General features: G+C 35.2%; 1 protein-coding gene across 10 annotated transcripts in view; it reads right to left on the minus strand.

Annotated features, from left to right (window-relative positions):
- Positions 1-23,111, minus strand: part of LOC131430826 (cytospin-A) — a 176,799-nt gene that overhangs the window by 72,204 nt on the left and 81,484 nt on the right. For 4 of the 10 annotated variants that reach the window (XR_009229570.1, XM_058596041.1, XM_058596042.1 and 1 more), the window contains exons 4-7: positions 12,712-13,222; positions 8,883-9,032; positions 8,644-8,820; positions 8,429-8,530 (exon numbers count right to left, since the gene is read on the minus strand). Coding sequence is in view for 9 of the 10 variants with exons in the window: in XM_058596041.1 (XP_058452024.1) it covers positions 8,429-8,530; positions 8,644-8,820; positions 8,883-9,032; positions 12,712-13,222 (940 nt within the window). In the remaining variant the exon portion in view is untranslated. Of the gene's footprint in view, positions 1-8,428; positions 8,531-8,643; positions 8,821-8,882; positions 9,033-12,711; positions 13,471-23,111 lie in introns of all 10 variants that reach the window. The other 6 variants (XM_058596043.1, XM_058596044.1, XM_058596046.1 and 3 more) reach the window with 3 other exon arrangements.

Here is a 23,111-nt window from a genome sequence, read left to right on the forward strand (position 1 = left end):
TCTAACTGAATATTTTACAAACTGGAAAATTGTGATCAATGAAGCAAAAACTCAGGTCATCTTGTTTCCACATTCAAGATCTCCAAAACTTGTTCCATCGGACGAATGCCAAATACGATTCGGTGATGAGGTCATCCAATGGTCCTACGAAGTTATCTATCTAGGACTCACCTTTGACAGACATCTGATATTCAGGTCACATGTTGACAAAATTGTTCAAAAATGCAGCATACTCATCAGGTCTCTGTATTCGCTGATTTGTAGAACATCTAAACTGTGCCTGAAGAATCAGATGGCTGTCTATAAACAAATCATCTACCCCGAAATTGTATACGAAGTCCCTGTTTGGTGGGGCTGTGCACGAACACACAAACTTAGGCTTCAGCGCATTCAAAGTAAGATCTTAAAGATGATTCTAAATCTACCCCCTTGGGCAAGGACTAGTGAAGTACATGAGATGGCCTCCCTGGATATACTAGAACAAAAATTCGAACAATACTGCACAAAATTTGAAGAGAGGTGCTCAATCTCTGAAATACAAATAATTCAAAATTTGTATGTATTAGGTTAGGGATAGTTATAAGTAGGTAGATATTTTATAAATAATTATAATAAATATTATAATTAAACATTAGTATGTAATACAAGAGTAACTAAAACAACTATTATTAATAACGAATCGTATGAACAACACAGATGAAAGACCAAAAGGTCAAAACACTTGTACTGCAAAATGTTGATGTAATACATAAAAATAAGATTAATCAACAGATATTTATGCAAAAAAATGTGTGGTTCTCCACCAATATTCTCGTGGCTAAAAAGAAGGAGGATTATTGGCGTAAACGCTGAAAAAAATGTTGAAGAAAACAATTGCTTCACGGTTATGGTTGCGGTCAACTGCCACAAGGCTACTCTGCAAGATGTCAAAGTATTTTTGTAAAAGGCAACATAGGATTGAAGGAATAATTCTTCCGTTGAAACTTAACTTTGTATTTTTGTGTCGCCATTGGATTCTTTAAGTTGTTGATTATAATATTTTCGTTTTTTGAGTATCGCAAAGCTTTTGCCTTGAAAGTTTTTTTTAAGCGAATAGCAAAGTGATAACATAGCAAAGTCGATATCATATAAGGATTTCAATCTGATGTTGTTATCATAATCAGATTTCAATTTGTTCAATTTTGATGTTAGACTTTACTCGGGATAGCTTTAAATTTTAATGACTAACATTATACGTCTCGATAGAGACTCTCCGTATGAAGGAGTGCTTTTAGGAATTAAGAAAAGTTATCATTTTATAAATTAAACATTCCTTCGACTTATAGTACAGATGTTGTTGTTTGTCAAACATTTGTATAGCTTCGTTATATATTCCTTTAAGAGCACAAGTTGGACAATGACAGCTTAATGTAATAATTAAAGATTCTCGGAGATTTCCATTTGAATGGAATTATGTGGTGTTCCGTTTACAATGATAACAGATCATTTTTGATATATAATATTTGCGACAATTTTACCATGACGGTATTAAACACAGGTAGCATGACACGGATCCCAAGACCTGCACGTCCAAGTGCATTAGATTCATCGTTTTGCTCGACTTCAATTCGACTACATTGCACCTGGAAAATATTTCCTGATTTACACAGTTGCGATCATTTGCCAATCATCGTCTCAATTAGCAGTAGCAATTGCAGTGCTAATTCAGTTAACATCCCATATGATTTGACAAAAAATATTGACTGGATTAAATACCAAAGTAATATCTCAAGTGTCTTTAATTCAGTGGAAGAGCTCCCCCTGCTGGAAGAATGTGACTTCCTCGTTTGTTCGATTCTAGAGGCCACAGAACAAGCTCAAACCAATGGATTTCTTGGTACATCGACTAACATAAGGCCTCCAAACCCTTGGTTTTAGAAACCAAGTACAATGTAGCTATTGGAAACATTTTGTTGAAGGTTTGTCAAAAGAAATCTCAATGAGCACTCTTTGTGCTTATGATCCAAAAACGCTTAACCAGTATGAAACAAGATGAGGCTACCGCAACTAGTAACAATCCCAAGACTACAAACAGCAATTAAGGCAAAAACAAATCGAAAACCACGGAAAACAATACATTTCACAACAATTCCAACGAAGATACAATAAATGAAATGACCTGTACACAAGGTACCCCTTAAAACGCTATTCGCACTAATCCGGGACGACCGGGACGGAATCATCCGGGACGTTTTTTTCCTCATCGACGATGACTGAGCTGCCGGCGTGGGTATGTATTGTAAGACGCTGATGATGCGAAAAACTCGGCGAGGAATATCGGTGGCAACCAAATGGATTTTATCCCGGATCCGGGATTCCAATACATGCACACGCTCAGTCATCGCTGTTGAGGAAAAAAACGTCCCGGATGGTCCCGTCCGGTCGTCCCGGAATAGTGCGAATAGGCTTTAATTCTCGTGGGATCGAAATGAGAGCTCCATTTCTCAAAGAGATAGAATAATGAAAGTTTTTTTTTATTTTAATAAAAGGTTCACGTTAAGCTTGTGTTCAAATGAGCTTGAATTTTTTTTCGTGGAAAAATAATCCTATTCCATATGATTTTCATTTATCTATAATATCGCGTACTTTGCAAATTTGCTTCGGATGATGGAATTTTTGTTTTCATTTCACGAATTTAAGGTATATCCCGACCATCATATCGTATCTAAACTATTGCCTATTTTTTATACTTGTAAGACCTATACCTATATACCTATATCAGCACTTGTTACTAAAACACCTTTTTGTTATAAATTTGTTATGGTTTGATGATCGGGATGCCAATCATTTTTGCTTATGCTTCGTAAAGAAAGAAATTACTCAAAATAGTCGGAAACATATTTCATATAAGTATTTTTGTGAAGCTTTTTGAGTTGTACAGAATTCTATTCTTCCAGAAATTGATATATTGAGGTGTGTTAATGCCATAGAGAATGTTTCTGTGTACATCAGTCAGTGAACCTTATGAGGATTTGTTTCAACTCCTATAGAACAATTTAGGATTTTAATCTGAAATGGAACAAATTAAATATTGATAAAGATATTGACAAAAACCCAAATTTAGTACAGGCTGGGGCTGCTTATATGATGATAACCGTTCTTTGTTAATCCAAGATCTGTGTGACAACTTCAATTTGACAATTCTAAACACGGGAGAAATGACACGGAACCCTAGACCGCCAGCACAACCAAGTGCGCTGGATTTATCCTTTTGCTCGACTTCGCTACAGTTAGATTGGAAGTGGAAGGTAATCTGTGATCCTCGCGGTAGCGATCACTTGCCGATCATAGTTTCTATCACCAGCCGTGTAAGACCATCGGAAACAATCAATGTTTCGTACGATTCCACACGAAACATTGATTGGTAAAGTTATGCGAGCTCGATATCTGAGAAACTAGAAACATCACAGGAGCTTCATCCGGAGGAAGAGTATACATTTTTGGCTGGCTTGATTCTTGACACCACAATTCAAGCTCAGACGAAACGAGTACCCAGTGCGCAAACTAGTATACGTTCTCCCAACCCATGGTGGGACAAAGAGTGCTCAGAGCTGAAAAAGAAAAAAGCTTCAGCCTTCATCTCGTTTAGAAGAAACGGAACCCCAGATAATTATCGGAAATACGCGGCGTTAGAATTTCAAATGAAAAGTCCGATTAAAGCTAAGAAACGCGGTTTCTGGCGAAGGTTTGTTGATGGATTAACGAGAAAAACAGCAATGAGCACTCTTTGGAATACGGCCCGTCGCATGCGCAATCGAAATCACGCGAACGAAAGCGAGGAATATTCTAACCGCTGGATATTCGATTTCGCTAAAAAAGTATGTCCTGATTCTGTTCCGGAACAGAAGATATCCCGCGACGCGACTTCGAATGCAAACGTAACACCGTTTTCGATGGTAGAGTTCTTACTTGCGCTCTTGTCGTGTAACAATAGAGCCCCGGGGTTAGATTGAATTAAATTCAACTTGTTGAAAAATCTGCCTGACTCTGCCAAAAGGCGCTTGTTGAATTTATTCAACAAGTTCCTCGAGGATAATATTGTTCCACACGAATAGAGAGAAGTGAAAATTATCACCATTCAAAAACCTGGGAAACCAGCCTCCGATCACAATTCGTATCGACCGATTGCTATGCTTTCCTGTATTCGGAAATTGTTGGAGAAAATGATTCTCTTCCGTTTAGACAATTGGGCCGAAACTAATTAATTGCTTTCAGGTACACAATTTGGGTTCCGCAGGGGCAAAGGAACAAACGATTGTCTAGCGTTGCTCTCAACAGAAATTCAAATGGCATTTGCTCATAAAGAACAAATGGAATCAGTTTTCTTCGACATCAAGAGGGCATTCGATTCAATTTCCATTAACGTTCTATCTGAGAAGTTGCATCAGCATGGTCTTTCACCAGTTTTGAACAACTTTTTATATAATGTATTGTCTGAGAAACACATGTATTTCGCACATGGTGATTTTTCGACATATAACGATTCAGCTAAATGGGCCTTCTTAGGGCTCATGCTTAAGCCCCCTCTTATAAAATTTTTACGTAAACAATATTGATGAATGTATCAACACACCCTGCACGCTAAGACAACTTGTCGATGACAGCGTTGTGTCTATTATAGGACCCAAAGCTGCCGATCTCCAAGGACCATTACAAGATACCATCGACAACTTGTCAACATGGGCTCTTCAAATGGGTATCGAGTTCTCTACGGAGAAACCTGAGCTGGTTGTATTTTAAAGGAAACGAGAACCAGCACAACTACAGCTTCAACTAAGGGGTCACATTAGGTATCTGAAACGAAAATGCCTACAGAGAATATATTTCCTTCGTACAATAACCGGAACTTGGTGGGGCTCTCACCCAGGAGACCTGATTAGGTTGTACAAAACGACGACAGTAATGGAAAAAACTGGAAAGAATTCAGTATCGTTGTTTACGTATTGCCTTGGTTTGCATCCAATCAACTCATACGATGAGTCTCGAAGTGCTGGCGGGCGTCTTACCGTTGAAAAACAGATTCTGGAATCTCTCATATCGACTGCTAATCCGATGCGACATCTTGAATCCGATGGTGATAGAAAACTTTGAAAAGCTTGTCGAGCTTAATTCACAGCCCCGTTTTATGTCCTTGTATTTTGACTTTTACTTCGGAGCATGCACCTGCATTGAACTGACTGAGTTGCTGAAAACTACCCCAAAACGCCACATCAACGTTAGAGCACACCAACAAAGCATCCCAGCCAAGGATATTCTCTCTCGTTACAATCTGAAGAACGTGAAGATCCAGAAAACTCTAAAAAATTTGTGCCACAAACGAATGATGTATTGTAATTCAAAATCAATATTTTGTAAATCCCACTCTCCTCACATTCCTTTACTAACTCTAGGGGAGTATGCCGCCTCCTTAATACGGCGTCCCTTATTCTCCTATAACAACAAGATCGGCCACGTTAAGCTAAGGCAAATGAGATATATATATATATATATATATATATATATATATATATATATATATATATATATATATATATATATATATATATATATATATATATATATATATATATATATATATATATATATATATATATATATCAGATTTCGGAAACAATCAAACCAAAGCGATTGTTATTTCTCGTTTCGTAGAGTTGAATTAAATGGGCCACAAAAAGTTGTTCTAGTGTTCGAAAGAATTCTATGCCTTTATAGGATATATAATCCTTGAAAGGTCAGTTCGCATCCATAGCTCGCCAGAGACAGTAAACATAATAAACTGTTCACTACCCAGATGACAAAAACAAAGAACAATAAAGTGTGAACAAGAATACGAAATCGAATAAGTAAACCAAACGAACAAAATATACTGCGCCTAAACGAACAAATTACTTCGTTGTTGAGTTAGAAACGGGCTCGGTTTTGACCATGGACTTAAAAATTAAAATCTTGTTTAAAGAGCAAATGCTCTCCGATTTAAAACAAATGCATTTGCGACAACTTAAGATAACGAATAACGCAATCGACATTCAGTTATATAAGGAGTGCAATCAGTTGAATTGGCGACAGACAACAACAATGAACACTATGTAGAACATGAAGTATTGGGGGTTTAATTTAAAAAAATTGAACAAGTTATCTGTAAAAAACGATTATGAGAGCTAATTTAATGTTAGAAAGCTACCAAAAAACAATCATTCAATAATTCTCGGGAGCATTGACTGTCTTTCTATAAGATGATTAATCAGTCTTCAGATCTTCAATCCCTGTCGTAAATTACACTATAACGTCTCCTTCACTCAGTTGTGGTGTATGATATATTGTCAGCATCGTCGTTGATATCATCAAGAATTTCGTATAGCTGAATAACTAGTCGGATTTACTAATCTCTTCAACACTTCATCATATCGAGCAGTATAGTATTTTATACCAATTCGAATGATATAGCTCTAGCAGTATTATGATCTACGCCGATGAAATAAGTCGCTTTATCATGACACATAATAATACTTTTTCTAATTCGATTTGTACACATCTGCACACTATCTCTTCAATTTTGTCGCTGCGTGCATAGATCTGCATCTGATACCCATGGCTCAGTCAAGTCAAGCATTATTTGTAGTGAAAGTATTTATGGGTGGTCTTACTAGGACTTCTTTAGTCGAACGTTCTAATTTTTACCAACGTATTATCGTTCTTTGGCAAACTCGTAATGCATTATACAAAAAGTATGCACCATTTAGATTAATTTGCCTACCACAAAACGCGTCTCCTAAGTGTTCTAATTTTAACTTGTCATCCAAAGTGTTTTATCAAGGATGGCTAGACCCTTTTTGTAATTTGAGCCTGGTTTTTAAATTTCATCTAATCTCAAATCAATCAAATCTACGGTTTTTGGAATTATTGCGTCCAATTTTCTACGCCATTTATTTTTTTGAATGCATTACGCGATTAACACGGTTTTGTTTTACACGGATTTTTTTAACACGGTACGTAAAAAGAAACCTTAGTGCATACGGGCAGCCACTACTGACGAATTCATTCGAAGAACCTTGTTTCAGTACGGAGAAAAAGAAAAGTGAAAGATTTTTTCCCAGTATCCTCTATTGCGAACGTTTGCTACATATACGCTTAAAGAAAACTATTTCTTTTTAGGTGACTTTCGGGCCGAACACTAGGATTCCATGTGAAGCGCATGTCACCCACGATCATCAAAAAGGTAATATGTCAATATTGTCGAGAAGCCTTGCATTTTCTGTTGAAAAAGTCGCCTAGTTGTTTTGTGTGGAAATTTCACATGCATACTTGATCCACGTGATTCTTCATTATATGAGTGTTCTATAAATACCGCTGAAGGCAGAAGAAAAAGTTCTGATATCGTTCACCAGTTGATGGATTATGTAATGGATTCAGATCAATAATATTGGTCATTGTGAATCAATGAAAAGATTGTGCTGTAGAAGCACTAAGGTCAAACTAAGAGATTTTTCTTGCATTTTGCTTTCGATGATTTAGATTACACGAAGCGCACATAATAAGTGGCTATTAGATATCAATATTCAAGATGGATTGAGACTATTTCATATTCTGAGAAGACTATTCGAATTAGTAAGATCAATATCAACTTAAAATGTAAGCGTCGTCTCTCCAATCCACTAAAAGTTCTTTAGTACCTCAAAAGATCCACTTTATTAGAGCTCTAAAGTACGCGTGGCACATTTTGGCAACTTGAACGTGCAGAACAAGTTCTGAGAAAACTTTCTCGATGCTTAAAATCCGTACAGGGAACGTATCGGTAATTCCTTTATGCAGCTTAAGCCAAATATTTTTTACGAACTTTTGGTTAATGGGACTAAATACAAATTGTAAATATATCCTACTCTACCGAATGAACAACTCTAGAAGAGAAACACTTCAACATTGTATGAAGTTTATCAATACAAAATTCTGGTTAAGGACTGTTTTGTCAATTACCGGAACCAAGAATCACACCTGGAAGAGAAAACCTGACACCTTATATCCATTATGTCTAAGTCAGTAGATAGAGATCTTTGTTCAATGCATTAATTCAAAGGATGAGATGACAGTTTGTTCATTTGCTCTATTTTTACTTAACAGAAATGTTTGACATTTTCACATTAATTTTTGGTGATGTTTCGTTTTTTGGGCTGCGAATGTGTATCAAATTCCGTTGATTGCAGGTTAAGTAATCAGAAAAATAATGAAGAGGTTTCTCTAAACCACTTAGTTGTTTGACAATTCTGCTGTCCGAACACATAAATTCGAATAAATAATTCTGGGGAGAGACGAAGTTCGACGGGTCAGCTAGTGTAAATATATATGTTTAAAAAATATTCTACATAAAAATAAATGGACATCGTATGGTACGTACCTGAGTGATCTTGTCCTGTAGGCAAGCAACAGCAACCTCGCTACTCGAAGACTGCCTATCCCAATCCGGGGTGCCACAAGGAGTCACTTCCATATCCAAATTCTGAAATGATTTGATGCATAAGTTAACTATTTCTAATAAATTTTAGTTAAAATTATGTTTGAAACAAGCAATATTCGTTGATTACAATGATAAACACTAAACCTAGTACTCACATTCGGTAAAGCAATAGATGCGGGCGCTGAGCTGTGTAGTCGTTGAGAATCTCTGATGATTTGCTGTTTTTCAGAATCGGACAATGGAGATTGCACAACTGTTTTCAAACGACCTCGAAGGGATTCATTCTCATCGAGTAGTCTATGTAGTTCACTCCTACTGATTTCTTGAGTTGCCTTAATAGAAAAAAAAAACAAGCTAAATTAAATACCTCGAATATAATTTTAATTCATATTACGTGCAATTTGTTGATCTCTTCTCGAAGAATCTGAATTTCTCTCTGGTAAACCGACATCTCTATGACTTTCTCCTCTAAAATCGCATTATCTTGTTTCAATTTATCCAAACTAGCATGGAGTCCGGGCATTTCGCTATTTTTTTTAGCCTGCTTTCAATAGAAACATTATTGTACAAAGTGAAATAAAAAAAAAGGTATTTATTCGAAAACCGGGCGCAAGATAAAATATGTCTAATAAGGTTTCCCCGCATCATTTTGATATATATGCTATCCAAGTCTCACAGCCGCTCATTTCTAACTAAAGTAAATTAGCCTATCTATGGTGAATACACCTAGCTTTGGGTAGACCGGGTAACAGGCATATAAAGTTTTATAAATGTGGTGCAGCCGAATAATCGAAGCCAAGATGGTTCGGAAACCGAAAGTCGTCATGACGTCGACTATGTTGACCGCCGATCCACCGTCAGAAGCGGTGACCTCTCACAAGCAAATCTAACATATAATCCTTCCGTTTTTTCCGCTTCACTCAAAACTAGTTTCTATGTCTTAATAAAGTTGGGGAAACAGTTACGGCGCAATCACATTATTGTCCATCGATATGCGATAACAAGGTAACCTCAGATGAAGCATTCCGAGTCGTACAATGAACAGTTGGAAACTGTGGCCTCTTGCATATCGTTGCTTGGTCTACCCAAAGCATGGTACATCAGTCGGTGTTGAACAGTCGTTCGCACCGCACGCAAATAGCTCCTAGAAATTTTTTTTGGCTACCTAGAGTTTCATTGATTCAAGGCACCGGTCTTTTCCAAGGCTACCTGAATCTTTTTGAAGACTAACAATTAGTCTAAAAAATTGTTCAGCCTTTTTAAGGCTAGCCATTCATAAAATTATTCTTCGAACTAATCAGTCTTTATTAAGACTACCACAAAATCAGTCTTTATCAAGACTTATCCAAACTAGAAGTCTAATCGAAGACTAATTTAGCCTAGTTAAATTATATTTTTCAAAATGCCTGCATTCAACCAGAAAGGCAACAAGTCTAAGGCTAAAAATAATTCAATAGGGAAACAATCCTAATCCGTTATTTTTAATTTTTCTAATAACACTAATAACTATCTTATAGAATCTGAATGTAAAATTAAAAGACAACGGACGGACCTCCCTTCCGTTGATCCTATGCCGTCTAATAATATTTACGATATTCTTCCTGAATCTGATTGTAGCGCCATAGAAAAAAATCCTTCGAAAATTCCCAAAATGGACGCTTGTTGTTCTGGGAAGAAACAACAATCTATGGTAGATCGGCCCCGTCATCTTCTTCTAATGGCAGTTACACTAGCGTAACAGATAGACATCTACCTATCAATATTCCTTCAATGTCATTCGCTACTTTAAACGAAGTCGATTAAAGCGATATAACGGAAAATAAAATGATCTACCTACAAGATCAACTTTTTCAAATGATCATCCGAATGAATTCGACTTCATCACTTTCTGAAGCATTTCAAGTTGGATGGCAATTTGCAAATAATATTATAATGAATTTAAAATTTAACAGTGATGTTAAATAATTATTTGAATATTTTAAATTGGAATGCTCGATCTTTAAAATCGAGTGAAGATGAATTTTATAAATTTTCTCAAAGTTCACAAAATTCATATTGCCATTGTGACAGAAACATTTCTTAAACCAAATGTCATATTGAAAAGCAATTCACATTATGTGGTTCATCGATTTGATAGGTTTCCTTTAAAGGCGATTTGCAAAAACTCACAAGATATCGACCGAAATTTTTCGTAATAGGTGACTTAAATGCAAAGCATGTCCAGTGGAATTGTAGGCAAAACAACAGTAATGGTAAAATACTTCATAATCAACGCTCAGCTGGTTACTTCACAGTTCTTCATCCTAGTAATCCGACTCTTGCTTCTCATCTTCCTGTAACATTCAGACTTTCCAACGAAGCATAGTTAACATAGTTAAGGATTTACAAAAAGAAATTAAACATAGATTTACTCTTTTGCGGAATGAAAATTTCGCTAAAGAAGTTGAACAAACTAAACCATATTCTAAAACTTTCTGGAAACTTTCTAAGGTTCTCAAGAAACCTCAGAAACCAATTCCTGCTCTCAAGGAAGGAAATCAAATACTTCTTACTCACTGAAATATGATCATATTTCAACTCAAGTGTTGTTACAATATGACATTATTGAGACGAATTTTAATGAATTAATAAATTAAGGCTCCTGGTAATGATGGAATCTTCAATATTCTTATTAAAAATCTTCCAGATATTGCCTTGAGACTCTTGGTTAAACTTTTCAACAAGTGTTTTTCATTAGCTTACTTCCCAAAAAGATGGAAAAACGCTAAAGTAATTCCTATCATAAAACCCGATTAGTTTACTTTCTTCTATCAGTAAACTTTTTGAAAAAATTATCTTGTTGAGAATGATGTCTCATATGAACGAGAATTCAATTTTTTTACCAGAGCAGTTTGGATTTCGTCATGAACCTTCAACTACTCATCAACTTGTAAGAGTAACGAACACGATAAAAGCAAATAAATCTTCCGGATTATCTACTGGAGTTGCTATTCTAGACATAGAAAAAGCATTCGACAGTGTTTGGCAATAATAGCAAAAATGTCTGATTTCCAGTTTCCTCTTTAGGTTAGCTATCAGAATTGTAAATCTGAGTTGCTACCCGTACGAGCAGGTGTTCCGCAGGGTTCGAGCGTAACTCCAATCTTGTCTAATATTTTCACTTCTGATCTTCCAAATCTACCCGGTTGTCAGAAATAGCTATTCTGTGACGACACAAGTCTGTTAGCCACTGGTAAAAATCTAAGAGTGATCTGCAGTCGCCTACAAAGAAGCTTAAACATTTTCAGTGATTATCTGTCAAAATGGAAAATTAAACCAAATGCAGCAAAAACACAATTAATTATCTTTCCTCAAAAGCCATGAGCTTCTTTTCTTAAACCAAACAATAATCACATTCTCAAATTGAATGGCTTGGAATTGACATGGTCTGATCAAGCTAAATACTTAGGTTTAACGTATGACAAAAAACTCACTTTCAAGGATCACAATGAAGGAATCCAGGCAAAGTGTAATAAATATATTAAATGTTTACATCCTCTTATAAACAGAAATTCTCAGCTCTGTCTAAAAACTAATTATTAATTTATAAACAAATTGTCAGACCAGTCATTCTTTATGCAGTACCAATTTGGTCAAGTTGTTGTTCCACCACGAAGAAAACGCTTCAAAGGATTCAGAATTAAATTCTGAAAATGATTTTGAAGCGGCCTCCATGGTTTAGTACAAATGAGTTACACAGACTCATATATATATATATATATATATATATATATATATATATATATATATATATATATATATATATATATATATATATATATATATATATATATATATATATATATATATATATATATATATATATATATATATATATATATATATATATATATATATATATATATATATATATATATATATATATATATATATATATGTATATATATTTATATAATCATTAGATGTAATGTCACATAAGCAAATTCCGACAAAAATCGATGCAATCTTCAATTGAATCGATTCGCTCTTTGTATTAGTTAGTAAGTTAGTATATAAGTTACTTTTCCCCATTACACAATGCAAGTAAATTTACAATTTTCCCTACACAAAAATCACAGAATTGCGGTAGCAAATGAATTTGACCGCACATGCATATTTTCCTGCGCCCGGATAAGGGATAAGAACCAGAATTAAAATAATCTGCCAAATAATGTTCCACTTACCTCCATTGGACCATCGAAGCAGATCTCTGTCAACTCGTTTGAAATGACTATTTCCTCCGTGGCGCTCGAGTAGGCGTCATCATCACGCTGATCCAATTCGTTTCTGCTGGAATTTAGTTGCTGTAACTTTACAGGTCGTGATGCGAGATGGCCGATTTGGAAAGGCTCCAGCTGATGTTGAACAGGTTGATGTTGTACAAAAGGTGTTTGGTTTGATGATTTTGCTAAGCTTCGATTGCTCAATTTTTCTTTGCCAAAATTCTTGAAATCGCTCAACTTTTCTTTTGAGCCTTTAACGCCGTGGTGGTGACTACTTGAACTGTATTGTTCAAGTTTGTCCTTAGAACCGTGCAGTAATCTGTTATGCTTACCGTTTGGTTTTGGAGTTGGTGTAATACCAACTCGATCTAGGCTGGATACAGATGATGCAGCTTTGATACTGGAGCCATTCGTAACAGCGATATTGTTAGTCGATTGTGAAGAATGTTTCGATCCCGAAGGACCTTGACCTCTACGAAAGAGTGATTTTAACTTTATCATGTTCCCAGTTCAAACAAAATGCACTGAATCGATGCTGCTGCTCTTTGCTCGACAATCACTTGATGTCGGCAAAACTAAAGTTAAGGTTCATTATTCTTCGCTGAACCGATTTTTTTCTCATTTAAAAAATTGAACTATTCACTCACAGCTATGCATTAGTGATATTTTACTATCATATGAATAAATTTCACATACACTTTGTCCATTGCAGTTTATTGCCTTAAGATATACAAGATAACAAATTCAACCGTAACTGTTTAGTTGTACATAGCAGACAAACATTTGTGTGTTTGATCTAGGCGGACTACATTACGATCTTGAATTAGCGCCAATTCATAAGTTAAGCTTGGAAAAGTAAGTTCTTTTGTACTGTATGAAGCTTTTGCTTTTGATAACACGAAATTTCTATCAAACCATTCGAATTCCTTCAAGAGTACTTACTAGATAAATTTATTTGTACATATAAGTGCTTATCATATGTGTCAAAATGCAGGCATGATTTGTAATGTTAGAATTGGTCCAATACATTTTACGGGAACGGATTTCATTGATACAATTTTTCAATTTCAATCAAATTTCGATTAATAGAATGAAACGAACATAATACTGAAAATTATTCAAATTTAAACTTTTATGTGATTTATATTTATACTAGTTGTCAATCAATGACTCAATAGCAGCTTTCAAACGAACCAAAGCTTGTTGAAATCGGTTGAGCCATCTCTGAGAAAATTAAGCGGTAAGAAACAACGCGTTTTGTCGGATTTTACTACTTTCAATATTTCTAACCCTCTTGAAAGCATTTTTATTGCTTTCATTCCTACAGTAAAAACATATTTAAAGCAGTTGACTGCATATTGGCCCCACGTGTCTGCGACTGTATCCTTCGGTAGCGATCGTAACCACAGTCACCAGCGGCTCAAAACCATAGGAGACAATTAATGTTTCTTATGACCACACACGAAATATTGATATCTATGCTACCTCGATATCTGAAAAACTTGAAAGAACTCAACAACTCACTCTGGAGGAAGAGTACACGTTTTTGACTGGCTTGATTCTCGACACCGCGATTCAAGCTCAGACGACAGACTCAAGTTATTCTTTGAGCTATCTTACTTTAAAAGGGATGTACTTAAGAACTCAAAGACTCAAGTTATAAACATTGAATAATATTCCGCAAATCGGTTCTTTTTAGAACCATTAAAGTATTCCCAAAGGATTATGCGCAGTTTATCACTACTGAGCATCAAAATCAACAAAAAAAATTCTTCCGTGTTACTTGTATTGTACGGTAGAATATGTATATCGTCAATAAGTCCTACTTTAGTATATATGCACCGCTACAATTATGGTAGCGAAGTAATGAAAATTGTAAAATTCAAACAATCTAATACTGGCTATATTCGGAAGTGTGAAAGTAGCATGTCAGTTTTATGTCTGTGACCCACCCGCCTTTTTTTCAAATAAATTTTAATTCATTGACATTCTTTTATTATTTTTATTTTACACAGATAAAAACATTTTGTGAATTTTCATCTATTTTCATGCACATATTTGAAGCAGACTATTAAACATAAAGATACTTTACAATTCTTTACGATTCAATATACTTTAATCACAAAACTAAGCGTTAATTGAAAGATACAGTTCTAGTCATTGAATATTCAATGCAATTCAATTTACTTTTGCATCGATGATGGTTTTCAATCAAACTTTCTATTCAGCCCATGTCCATTCTATGTTACTCTACCGTTTCTTCATGTTTTTCCAAAATCACACACCAGTAGCAGACATTCGTAGCCGTGGTTTATTCAACACGGTTGTAAACTCCTGTTCATGTGTGTGAGGTGCTGATTAAAGTTAGGTAAAACCGTTCATTTTAAAGAGCCATCAGAGCTTTACAATATTAACCTTAGAACACTCTCGTGGGGTAGATTTCTACCCCAGTGCTACTTCAAATCTCCGTTATTAGGTTACGATTTACTATAACCATAATCAACCTATACGATAATTTAATCTGATGTTTAGTCTTTCATTGTCATTATTACTTTATTTTTATTTCACTTTGCCGGCTGAGCTATGACCTTTAGAAGTTGGACTGAGGTAGAAATGTACCCCACGAGAGCTTTCTCATTATCTGCAGCCCACCTTCCTATCTTTTGCATAACTAATATACAATGGTTCAACCTACATATGGCTCTACTAAATGCTTACATTTTTTACTCATAAATATATCGGAATAAATACACCTTTAAACTGGTTAAGAAAACATTTTTCATTACTTAAACAAAAAAATCAACATTTACATGCCACACAAGTTTGAAAAATCGGTTGTAAATGCTGTAGTTATAGCAAAATCAAGGTAGAAAAGGAATTTTGACGTATTGAGGACTTTGTTTCACGAAAAATATTATATTTCATAGAAAAAAATACCAAACCTAAATATTATTATAGAAACTCCTTTGCGATAGGTTTTGGAATAAAAGTGTACCGTTTATTTATAATACATTGAAATGTAGTAATTTTAGACAGATTTCAAGTCTGGGGTAGGAATGTAATCCAAAGAGCGTTTACGTATAGAAAAAGTCACGAGAGCGTTTCAGGATTAGGGAAGTATATTAAGGAATAAGTCATTGTTCCGACCTTGTGTTGGTTTTCCTTCAATGACATTTTCTAAAAATGTCGGATTGTTTTACGGTCTCAAAAGTTTTCTCGTTGAATTTCCTTGAAATATAACTGAATTTCATAGGTCGATTTCCAGCCGATCAGTAGGTTTTATGGGATTTGTACCTATTTTTGCCATCGTTTTAGGAAAAAATACTCATGAAATTGAAAATTTTCCATTTATCGCGCTTTAGTTCTAGAACGGGAAGTCGTACCCGGATTGAATGTTCCAGGAATTCTTAAGAATTATAAGACCTTTCATTTGAGTTTCAGTTTGTGAAAATGGGTTAATCCATTTCAGAGAAAATTAAGAAAAGTGCACAATTTTTTCTTAATTTTCACACATTACCTTGTAACTCCGGATCCAGAATTTCAATAGCAGGCTATAAAACCATAATACCATTCCATTTGAATCAAAATTTGTAAAAATCAGTTCAGCCATCTCCGAGAAAAGTGAATGCATATTTTTGACTTATATTCTCATATCTCCGGAACCAGAGTGATAGCCATTTGATATTTGAACTTGATCAATGTCTCAATAGTAGCTTTCAAACGAGTCTAAAATTGTTGAAATCGACTCATCCAGCTACGAGAATATTATACGGTAAGAAAAAAGTACGTTTTATCGACTACATCACTTCTATATTTCTATATCTCTGCAACCGGAAGTGACAGCCATTTGAATTTCGAGCTTGAATAATTACTTAATGATAGCTTTCAAACGCGTTTTGAAATCGGTTCATCCAAATTCGAGAAAATTGACCAGTAAGAAAAATGTGCGTTTTCTCGGTTACGTAACTTATACCATTATAACTTCAGAGCCAAATGAAACAGTCATTTGATATTTGAGCTTGATCTATGACTTAACAGTGGTTTTGAATGACCCTAAGTTTGACAAAATCGGCCTAGCCGTTTCCGAGAAAAAAAAAAGAAGATAAAAAGGTGCATTTAGTCGGTTACGTCACTTACACCTTTATATCTCCGAAACTAGAAGTGACAGCCATTTGAACTTCGAATTTGATCAATGACTCACTGGTAGCTCTCAAACGAGTTTAAACTTATTGAGATCGTCGAGAAAATTGAGCGGTACGAAAAAAGTGGGTTTGTCGGGTACGTCACCTATACCATTATATCTCCGGAACCATCAGAGACAGTCATTTGATCCTCGAACCTGATAAATGGCACAATAGTAGCAAACTAACCTAAGTTTGTTGGATTCGGTTCAGCATCTCATCTAAAGTGGTATCAAAAATAACACGTTTTGTCGGTTTCGTCACTTGTACCTCCAGATCCAGAAGAGACAGTAATTTGATCTTTGACCTTGATCAATGGCCGAATAGTAGCTTGTGAAAATCGGTTCAGCCTTCTTGGAGAAAATAATAGAAAACTAAGTAACTAAGTAAAAAAAACTTTTGAAAGGTACACACATACATATCACACAGACGTTTTTACCAGCAATTCCATATCCTTTCTGTAGAAAAAGGCAATGAAATTAAAATAATAAGTAGTATCCTACAGGCGCTTATGAATTCCTTCATTGTCCCTGAGTAGTTTGAAAATTAAATAGTACCAGTAATAATATCACTTTCATATAAATGAAGCAGCGTAACATGGTCACTCGTGGTTCAGTTTGTCGGTCGCGATGGTTTTCACGTTACCCGAGTCGACTCGCAGCATAAGGTGCCAAGAATCAGGTAACAGCGAAGTGAACTGTAAAGTCTAATTACAATTTTATTTTACACCGTTGAAAAAAAAAACAAAAGATTTAGAAAAAAAATGTTTCAAAATAGGTAATAATTTTTCCTCCCTACCAACGCATTCCATCCATTCCAGATATCCATTTTTTCCTGATTATTAAGTAGATACGTTCGAATAGTGACTTGATATAATTTATGTGATGCTGTTGTCAGTGTATTAGATTAAGTCCGACAAGTTTGGGGACTCAACTCACTTATATTTTCCATTTTAAATCAAACGCGCGTCTCAGTGCTTCAATTCCATTTTCTATTTGATTTAAAAATACATAAACATTAACTCAAAGTAAATGAATCTGATGAACAGTAATGGCTACCGGTTCGATGACAGGATTCTAAGGAAGATCTGCAACATGACTTTTGGCGTTAAAATGAGGGCAAATTTTGCTATTTTTTCCCAATATCATTAACAAATACCTCAATTTAAGAAATCGAATATTTAATCACTAAACACATAACTATGCCTCTTTATATTTGCATGTATTGCTTCGAGCCAAATCCAAGCTTTTCTTGGCCTTCGTTAAGACATTGCAGCTATTCAGTTTAAAACCATTCACTAGCCGTGCAAAACCTGTTTCGGTTGGGAGCTTAATTTCAGCCGGTTCGTTATGAACCTGTGTTAGTAAAATAATTGCGCGTTAAGCGATTTACGATCACATGCTATAGGGAACCTGTTGAAAACGTTGATCTGGACTGGTTGAAAAGGCACGGAGAGCTAAGAATGCCTAACCACCTGTCACAAAAACAATACAATTGGCGAGGAAATTACGGAAGGGTAAGGGAATAATAGTCCTAATGTTTTCCATGTGATGATACAACATGAAATCAAATCAAAAACTGAATTATTGGTTGCAATTAACACTAGCGAAAAATATGACTTCAGAGTCGAATAGACATAGAAAATTACTGATCAAAATAGTAAGGATTTAAATTCTTTAGCTATTAAGGCCTCAATGTTGTACACGAATATAATTGATGTATCGATAAAACTGATTCATAAGAAACAGAATAAACTGAAAAATCCCAATTCCTAATCAACCTAGTGGTGTGATAATGCCTTTCTCTTGTTATTCTTACAGTCTCATTAAAACATTTTTACCTTTCTCATACAGAAATGTTATGCAATCACTGTGAAAACCGATTTTTGAACCGAGGCCCGCAGTACCGAGTGTCATATACCATTCGACGCACCCAAATCTCTATATTTGTATATGTATGTATGCATGCAACATTTCTGTGCACTAAATTTTCTCAGAGATGGCTGTGGTCCCATACAAAGTTCCTGAATTTTATTTGATTCCCACTTCCGGTTCCAGAATTACAAGGTGATACGTGAAAAAAATAAGTGCACTAACTTTTCTTGATTTTGAGATTGAGCGACCACCCCTGGTTGCTATTTCGTTACTGATCGGGATTAGCTGAAATTGTACAGGGAATTTCTAGATGAACCGACCTGGGACTGGTAAATCATCCTCCAATGTACATCTTCTGGGAACCCCCGAATATACTTAATGGTCATATACTTAAAAGTGGAATTCACTCACTTTTCACCTTTCTCATATAGAAAGATTATGCATTTACAGTGGAAACCAATTTTTACACCGATACCATACAATATACCATTCGACTCCGTTCATCGATTACGCAAAATGTCTGCGTGCATGTGTGTATGTGACTAGACCGATTTTCACAAACTTAGATTCAAATGAAAGGTCTCTCGGTCTCATAACCGACTTCCGAAATTACTGATTACTGATAAGTATAAAAAAATAATTTGTTAATAAGTTAATAAGAGTGTTTTGTATATGATATTGAAAAATCGAGCAAAATATTTTCAACTAGCCGTATAATTCTTCAATTGAGCAGGTTTTGTTAGTTGATTACTAAATACACTGATTTTTGGTATATCGGATCTTTGTTCCCGGTTCCGGAAGTACCGAAAAAAGTGATTCTGTACTCCAAACCGGAAATCACTTTAATGTCTCACACACGGCTGGGCCGATTTTCATAAACTCATAAAGGTGTTATGTTCCATAAGTAAGTTTAAAATGACCTCCGGTTCCGGAATTGTAGGGCTAAGTGTGTATAAAATTACAAACCCATAATTTAGAGCGATAATGCAAAATACATTAAAATTTATCTGAATGTAGCACAAAATTGTTTCAATTTGCAGGTTGTGTTAGTTGCTGGTGCGTTCGTTCGAGCCCCGATCTGGAAGGATTCGTAGTGTCAGTAGGATCGTAGAACCAGCAATGCAATGGTTCAGTACACTCTGAATCGGCTGCGAAGTCTGTTGAAACAGAAGGTCAAATTCCACTACAGGAATGTAATACCAAGGCTTTGCTTTGTTAGTTGCTGGTCAAATCGAAACGATTTCAGCTATTCCAGTTTCGGTAATTCCAAAAATATCGGCCAAAAACTCAAAATCGGAACTCTTCATTTTCCTAGAGACGACTGAGTAGATTTTTACAAATTTAGGGTGAAGCCAGAGTGAGCGCGACACGCGACGCGATGCGTAACGCGGAAGTTTTCCGATGAGAAATAGTAGCGAGTGTCAAAGTGACAGTAGTAACAAAACAATATAATTTAATTATATTCCTATACACGGAACGACCGAAATCAGCATTTTCGCGAAAAATTTAGTTGATTTGCTGATTTTAGTTAGTTATTTTTTGAGACAACTAAAAAAATCTTACTTTTGCTGATTTAGATTTTTTATTCTCATTCCCTTAATAATAATAAAATATTTGTTGAAATGACTATTTTTTTTAGTTGAATTCACAAATTAAGCGTACTGTCATTTCTTAGCTAAGGCACACTTCATATCCAGTCAACTAATTTTTTAGTTGAATTAAAGAAATATAATGTTGTTTTCAACCAATATGAATGGTTGAATTGGCTTCTGCAATCTGCAGCTATATGGCGCCCTGTCACCGAAACGGTAACACCTTAATGACTACTAGCCACTAGATGGCACACTACTGCCGAAAAAAATTCAGACGCGGTTGTCTTTTCTATATTGGCAGGTATAAATACGATGTTGTGTTGGAGAAAAAGACATAAACGAAACGTAAACATCTTTTTGAATTTTTTTTCTTCTAAATCACTGTTTCTTCATTCTCACTGAAAACTTTGAGCACTCGGAAAACAAAAACCGAACACAAATAGTACACCGGACGGCGCAGCTCGGAAGGTTTGAAGATACAAAAAAACTTCATCACAATTAGAGTGAAACATTCGAAATTCACATCACTGTTCCGCGTAAAAACATTATTACGCACAATCGCTTCAAGTGCGCACAAATTCTGAATAAATACACTTTCCACTAACAGTTTACGTCATTTTTACATATCGGTTTAGAAAATTATATAGGGATATATCGTAACACATGCGAAAAACATCTAAACAATTTGCGAGCAGTTTCAACAAGACTGTCCCTTTTAGCTTTTTAATGGATTGTTTTGCTTTGACACTGCTGTCCTTCAGTAATGACGGTGATAGATAAATAGAATCAAAGTTTCTGATTTTAATAACGAAATTAGTTGTCAATGAGAATTTCGTGTTGGATTGAAATATTGCTGGTTTGTGTCCAGAATATTCGCCAACTAAACACGTTCTCTAAAAATAAGAGTTTTTTTCAGCACAGTAAATTCTACATTTTAACTAATTTTCTAGTTATTTTGGAAATTTTGTTGTTAGAATCAACTAATTCAAAAACAGTAATACGAATTAGGCGCAGAGCTAATTTCGGTCGTTCCGATATTAATTGAAAGGAACATTCTGATCAATCACTGCAGCTCTATCCGAAGTTGTAGCTTTTTTTTTGCAAAATGCAAATATTTCTCACGCGACAATGTGTTTTTCTCCAGTAGTTTCAACTTTTAAAGTTCTATTTCCAGAACTAGTGCCGATTGGTTATTCTATTCGGAGATCTCTTCCACTTTCTTGCTGAGAGGCGGAATAGAAGAGCAACTTGGCTAGTTCGAATATTTCAATCTGGCTAAATGTTATTTCAAATGATCCTTTTTCGACGGTATCAATCATGTCGTTGTCGTTGTACTTTATATTCCTCGAAGATTTTTATGGATATGTTTGATGGCGTAAAATGCCTGTTGAAATAAAGCCAGCTTCTTAACTTTTTCATCTAAACATTTATAGAAAATGTATAAACTTTTTCCATCGAGATAACTCGAAATATTCTCAAAACTCATTGCACTTTCATTGACTGCACATGCCAGTATTTTTTAATATTTTCGAAATCTCTTTCCAACACTTGCGCATCCCGTTAAAACTGCTCCGATTAGAACTTTGATATCAATAAAAGTATCTTCTCACGCCATAATGAAAAATAATTTAATAACCTTTGGTCGTTCGTTAATCGCATGAAAAATTGTGCACGTGCTGCTTCGTTGTTTGTCGCACCGAAAATCGCTTGTCACTACGCAACGCCTCGTGTTTACTCTGAAATACACGTTGATTTTTTGCTGTAAACAAATGAACGTAGTACAGAACTTTAATGGTCGCATCGCATCGCTTCGCGTCGCGTGTCGCGCCCACTCTGGCTTCACCCTTAGACTCAAATGAAAGGTTTTATGGTTTCATACAATTCTGTTGACTTTTGTTCGCAACCGGCTTGGGAACAACAGGTTGAAGTGTGTTTAAAATTGATACCGCCATGTAGAGCGAAAATGCAAAAGAAAACGAAGAATTACTATAAGGTTGACTCAAATTTTCTTATTCTTATTTTCATCAATATAAAAATTTTAATGATATTTATGAAAACATAAGTTACACTAAGATCTTTTTTAATGCGGTCTTTTTTATGTGTTTTTTTATGCGCCTTTTTTTTACGCAAATTTACAGAGCTATGCGGTTTTTTTAATGCAAAGTTTCAGAGTAATGCATTTTTATGCGAATTTTCAGAGTTATGCGGTTTTCTTTTATGCGAATTTTCAGAGTTATGCGGTTTTTTTTTGCGAAGTTTCAGAGTTATTCGGTTTTTTTATGCAAATTTTCAGAGTTATGCGGTTTTTTATGCGGTACGTAAACTCGCATAAAAAAAGGCTTCAGTGTATATGAGAAAGGCATCATTACACTACTAGTTTTTTTTGTTGTTGGATAATTTCTAACACAAATTTGGGCTTATTTTTGATACAAATTCATTCAGATCAATTAGGATAAGGAATAAAAGCTTCAGCGCTTACGTCACGTATTCGGCAACATTTCTCGAACCGAATAAATGGAAAATAATACATTTGAACTTGATCATTGGTTAAATCATTGAGTCATTGATAAAGTATGCGGATAGAAAATATTGCCATTTGTCCGTCGCGTCACTTCTACGATTATATCCACAGAACCGGTAAAGTTAGATCATCAAACTCGATCAAAAATCTAATCGTAGGTTTCAAATGAGGGGAACCAGAAGTATCAGCTATT

The sequence above is a fragment of the Malaya genurostris genome, chromosome 2, assembly GCF_030247185.1.
Source record: "Malaya genurostris strain Urasoe2022 chromosome 2, Malgen_1.1, whole genome shotgun sequence".
In the NCBI taxonomy this organism is placed as follows: Eukaryota; Metazoa; Arthropoda; class Insecta; order Diptera; family Culicidae; genus Malaya; species Malaya genurostris.